Source organism: Cariama cristata, unplaced genomic scaffold (assembly GCF_000690535.1).
Source record: "Cariama cristata isolate BGI_N322 unplaced genomic scaffold, ASM69053v1 scaffold22481, whole genome shotgun sequence".
In the NCBI taxonomy this organism is placed as follows: Eukaryota; Metazoa; Chordata; class Aves; order Cariamiformes; family Cariamidae; genus Cariama; species Cariama cristata.
Genome location: NW_009597857.1, coordinates 2,508 through 8,030, shown reverse-complemented (window position 1 = coordinate 8,030; position 5,523 = coordinate 2,508). Strand labels below are relative to the sequence as shown.

The following is a 5,523-nucleotide window of genomic DNA, read 5'->3' as shown; positions in this document are numbered from 1 at the left end:
AAGATTAGTACTTCTCATGTGCAGCCAGAACTGTCACAGCTACTTGTTATTAATTGAAAACTAAACTTTCTAGGAATGTACTCCCTCATATAGTATCTAATCTACACATCTAATGCCAGGTCAAACATATTAGGACTCAACTGGCTGTATTGTTAATAATTTACTGAAACAATATTTTAAGTTTTGCCTGGGCACAAGTTTAATTGCTCTTCATGAAATGCACCAATGGCAAAGTCACCTTTAACATTGATTTTGGTAAGTACAGCAGAACACCCCTCCGAGGGGACGGAGAAAGGTTGCAAGAGGAAGCTTTTTACTGAATAGCCTACCAGGAGATCCAGGATACTCAGGCTTGGAATGTCAAAGCATTTGGTGAAGCCAAGTTTTTCAAGCAAAAATTAAATGTTAATGACATTAAAAATCTAAAAGCCCCAGCCCAGCAACTCTACAAAAATAGCTAAGTTGAGGCAGAAAAAACAAAAAAGAATCAAGATATGACAAAACAGGTCAGGTCCCAGCTCCTATCCAGGCTCTGGCATGTTGAAGTAGAGAGGTACCTAACTGGGAAAATTAGGTTTGCTATTGCTTAGTCCTCAGTCTTCCCTAGTCCAACGCTGCTGATCTTATCTCCAACCCTGTCTGCGTAAGGGTGCCTTCCTGGTACCTTGCAAGCAACGGTCATGGCAATGCAGATGGGCAAGCTCTAAGGAGGTCAGGAACTCCTGCTTTTCTCCTGTAAGCTAAGGAAGTTCTTCCCCACAGGCAACTACTGCCATGAAAACAGTTTTGAATTGTGGAAAGCTGAGCAACTCACCTCCTCCAAAGCCATTAGGTCATTTCTCAGCTGCAACATCTTTATGAAATCAACTGCAGTGAAGACTTGAGCTTAAATTAGAAACCAGGTCACAGATAACATCACTGGCTGTTTTGAATTAGAAAGAAAGGTTAATATATTGAGGAACTGAATTTGCCAGTACTCCACTGACTAGAAAGGTAGCAAACCACCTACCATATTTGCCTTGTTTTTCAACCTTCTTGTTCACAGACCTCACAATGCAGTAAGAGATCGCAGAGGTGGGGATTTGAATTTCAAGCCCAGAAGAAAATATACATTCAGATAAGAACTAGCAGGTTATAAACAGTTTTCACTCAATAGTCACTCAACTTTTTAAAGAAACCCTTTATACAGTCTTACATTACTGACTTGCATGCAATTCCTGCTCAAGCTGAGTGAGAAACGGCTGCTGCCTTCAGGAAAAGTCTGCAGAGGAGAACATGTTTAAAACTTGGGGTATATGTGATCAAGCCATCCAGAAAAAGTGCCCTCAACAGAAGTAGCAAGTAGTCATACCAAGAAGTACAGAAACTGTACTGGCAAATGGCAAAGTTTAAGGCACTCAACAGCGTGATTGTCTATAACACAAGGGATTGCTTCAGAAAGCACTGAAGTCTGAAGATTTTTTTCAGCCCAAAGGAAAAACATATCATCAATATGGTAATACCTAGAAGCCATCTAATTCAAGCAGGGGTTACTACTAGCCCCATGCATGAAATGTGTATCTAGCCAGGCTCCTGTTTTCAAGAAGCCTTTGCAGAAGAGACAAAGCATCTAGAAAATAGTGTCCCCTCTTTCTGTTCTACCCCTGAGTAAGCAAGTGGGACTCAAGCTTCATCACCCTTTTTCAGACCAGGGCAAGAGCTCTTCTGGAGCTGTGCCTCAGTCCACAAAAACAAGCCATATGTCCATACTCATGAACATACAAGAGACAAGCTACAAAGCATCATTATCACATAGCACAATTAGCTCATCATAACACTCTGTAGTGCAATTCAAAACCTTCGTTTTGGTTCAAGTGGTAGAGTGACACTTTAAAAGACTCCTCACACAACAGCAATATAATCCCACAGGGAAGGTCAAAAAAAGCAGACAGATACTTTGAGGAGTAGTGATACTGGGTGAAGGGATGCATTCAGAACAGCAGTTCACTTCTGAAAGAGGGAAAATTTGTAATACTAAACTATCACCAGACTTGACTGTTTCATAAAGACACCTCCCAGAAGAAAGTATAACCCTTCAACAGCTGTGCAATAAAGGAGACAAAACACACTCCTTTACACCACCAAATAACAGACCAAAGCCCAGGCAATCTGTGTTTCCAAAGGGCTGAACAATGACAGGAAAGGCCCCCATGTAGCATGCAAGCTGATAAGTTGTTTGACTAATATTCAGTATTTCATGGAGTCAAAGCAGTTAAGTCTCAAACTCCGGATATACACTGAAAATCCAATTAGCAGGCTAACAGAAAACACTGTAGCATCACCTTTTAGCAGTTTGCCTTCACTAGCAAGAACTTTCTTGTTATTCTTTGTTTATCTAATCATTGTGAGGTCAGTTCTTAGACACCGTGGTACAAAACAATTGAAAATAATTCTGGATTGTCCTGAGTTTCACTTTTACAAAATAGTACATTTTTACCCCCTGATAGCAGAGAAGCTTTCTTCTTACAGTTTATAAAGCACTCTTTAAGGATCCTTAATGTTTCAGCTGAAATCACATGGAACTGGTATGTCATTTATCAGTGTTATTTTTCAATCTATAGTAAACTCCTTGTGCACACAAAGCCCAAGACAGAAGTAGTTTGTGAAGGTGCTAGCCAAGCAGACTGGATTTTCCCAGCACCATCTACCACTGAGGCATTAACAACATTTGTAGCTTGTTGAAAGCCCAATAGCTCAGAGTAGAGCTGGACTTCCACAACTGCTGTTAAATACCTTCAAAGGAAGAAAAACATTCATGTGCTTTGATAAACAGTGTCTTTTGCAGACTAGCTTCTAGGGTGCCCAGTTTTTCCTGCCCAGGTTTGTTTAGCATTACACAGAGTTCACTTGCTAGGGTAGATGGCAGGGAATGACAGAGGGAATTCATCAGGAGGAGAGAGTGTGCATCTCTGTCCACAGATGTCAGCAAGTTAGATGTCATCAAGTTACAGAGCTCCATGCCATCCCTCATGAAAGGTACTAGAGACAACTCCATATGACATCCAGGAGGGGCAATGCTGTGTCTCACAGGCAGACGACAACTTCCAATACTGCTCTTCCAACTATTCCCTCATTGTATCCTTATTCCCTTATTGTATCCTCGCATCATTTCCAGGTGTGGCATAACATCAGAATGTGCAAACAGGCTAAAACAAAGCACTTAGAGGAGGCCTCGTCCAGAAGCTGAGGCACACAGCTTAGACGAGGCACAAATACAGTTTAGCTCACTGTTAGATCTCTAGTCTCAGTACATATAGCCAGCTGACCATCATCCACAAGATTACACTTAGACAACAGAATTTCAGAACAAAAACTCAACTGAGTTATATTCTGTGATTACCAGAGAGAACCCAGCATTCAACTCTGGCCAATATTTGAACCCAGCATTCAACTCCAGGAATATTGCTGTCATTCACCCTAGCTAGTCTCTTTGCCTGCCAAGAACGACGATGGTTCTGCCTGTTAACATTTTGAAGAGCTAGTCCTAAAATGTTACAGAAGCCTGAAATTGGCCTGAATTTCAACACCTGTGGCCAACTTCTTAGCTTCATCAGCTTATTTCAGAAGGTTCTTGCTCAAGGGGCCTGTAATCTCCAGGACAGCACAGCAGCTCAGTAGGGCAGGTCTTCTGCAATGGCAGAGAAGTCTGTCACTTCTTTAACAATCTAACCACTGATCCAGAGATAATTCACATACTCTGAGCCCAGCTAAAGCGAGATGCTTGTGCTATTGCTGTCTGTAGGAGAGGACTCTACCAACTCCTCTTTCAGAGTTCAGATAGCTCCTGCAAGAAGCACTGGCAAATATTGGTGGTCTCCTTTGCAACACAGCTGTAAGGGCAAGGCTGAAGCAAGTACTAACATTTGACCCACTCAGATCCTGTTCCTGCTGCTGCCCATCACCTTTGTCAGATATCATGCCAGGACTTTATTCTCACTTTTAAGGCTTTTGCTTAAGCCCTGAAGTAGCAGGTATAAGGCAGGTCTCATCTGACTTCTGACTGAAGACAAAGCTGTAAGCATTAGTCCTATCAGCTGATCAGACTATTGCACAGAAGAGTTACTGGGAAACTTAACTGATTAGCAACTCCCCGCCCGGGATTTAAAAATACAATTTAACAGTGCTTCTTTTCAACTTCTAATTGAGGCTGTCACTGCAATTCTCAGAAAGTTTTCAGTTAGAAAGCAGCTTTTAACAAGCAGCAGCTTCCCAACATGTGGTCTACAGAAAGGCGGCCAAACTCATGCACCGTTTTGCAGACACATTGGCAGTCGTGTCTCACATTACTGCTAGCACATAGGCAGTGCTATGTGGGAAGTGTGAGGGTCAGCTAAAAGCAGTTCAGCTCTCTCACCGCCTCCAATACGTCAGTGTTACGGCTGTACTGCAGTTCAGGGAGTAAAATTTGGAGAACACAAAGTTAGCTAAACATGATCAGTTGGCTTTCTCCAGACAGTTTACTTTTTGCTGGTTTTTTGGAAAGTTTTAAGCTGTTTAAAGATATCTCTCTTAACATTAAGATCACACTCCTTCCTGTGGAACGAACAAATTCAGTAATTTTGGTGTTCAACCAGTATTTTGCCCTCAAGATCCACAGTGTGGAGGCTCGGGGTATTAAAAAAAAGGAACGGCACACACAAACTCACCTGAGTCCTGGACTGAGTCCTTGCATTTCTGAGTCTCCGAGCAGAATAAAAAATAAAGTAGCCCATGGTTGCTGCCGTGACAATGAAAAATGACACCAAGATGAAGAAGATGGAGTATTGATTCATCCAAGGACCATGTTTTTTCCCCACTTCAATAGCCATAGTCACTTTCATGCCACTCTCAATCCGGTGTAAGATCTCAATGCCTTTCAGGTTGCCAATCATAATTGCAACGATGCTTTCAGCACCTGCAAAGGAGAAGGGGAATCCATGCTCAGTTCCCAGGTGTTGTATAAGAGTCATTGTCTTAGATGTTCCAGTTCAAATGCTAAAGAAGACTGCAAAGTTTCTAACTAGCATTTGCAGGTTCAACAGGAGCTGATGTAGTAAGTGTCATCTCCATGTGCTTGTTCAGCTGAAGGGTATGTTCAATTACCTATAAGCTGCATAAGTGAACCATGTTTAGAATTCATTTCTCTCCATAGCACTCCTCACTCCCATATAGGACACACATTGTCATTATTTTAGACTCAACACTTTGGCAGTTCACATTTCAACATGCATTTGAACTACAAGAAGTTAAAAATAAATCCTATACAGAGTGAGGCCACTATGGATTGCGGTATCTCCAGGAGCTCAGGGACACCAGGTACACCGCTGGTGGCTTAGGGACCCTTCCTGTAATGAATCCGACTCCCTCCCTGCTCCACTGCTACTTCTTAACACCTCTTTTCTAAATTTGACAGTACTGTTGAGTACTTCCCCAGACAGTGAGCAATCAAAGCCATAGATCAGCCTTCGCTTCTATATTCAGGAGCAATTGAGAAATGTTTAAGTA

At 42.0% G+C, this 5,523-nt stretch overlaps 1 protein-coding gene across 1 annotated transcript in view; it reads right to left on the bottom strand.

Annotated features, from left to right (window-relative positions):
• The window catches only part of LOC104168476 (E3 ubiquitin-protein ligase RNF128-like), a gene marked incomplete at its 5' end in the record, with an annotated part of 12,625 nt that extends 7,692 nt beyond the window's left edge, over positions 1-4,933 (bottom strand). Inside the window, one exon of the mRNA XM_009709077.1 lies at positions 4,686-4,933. Coding sequence (XP_009707379.1) covers positions 4,686-4,933 — 248 coding nt within the window. The remainder of the gene's footprint in view (positions 1-4,685) is intronic.
• Between the last annotated feature and the right edge of the window lie 590 nt (positions 4,934-5,523).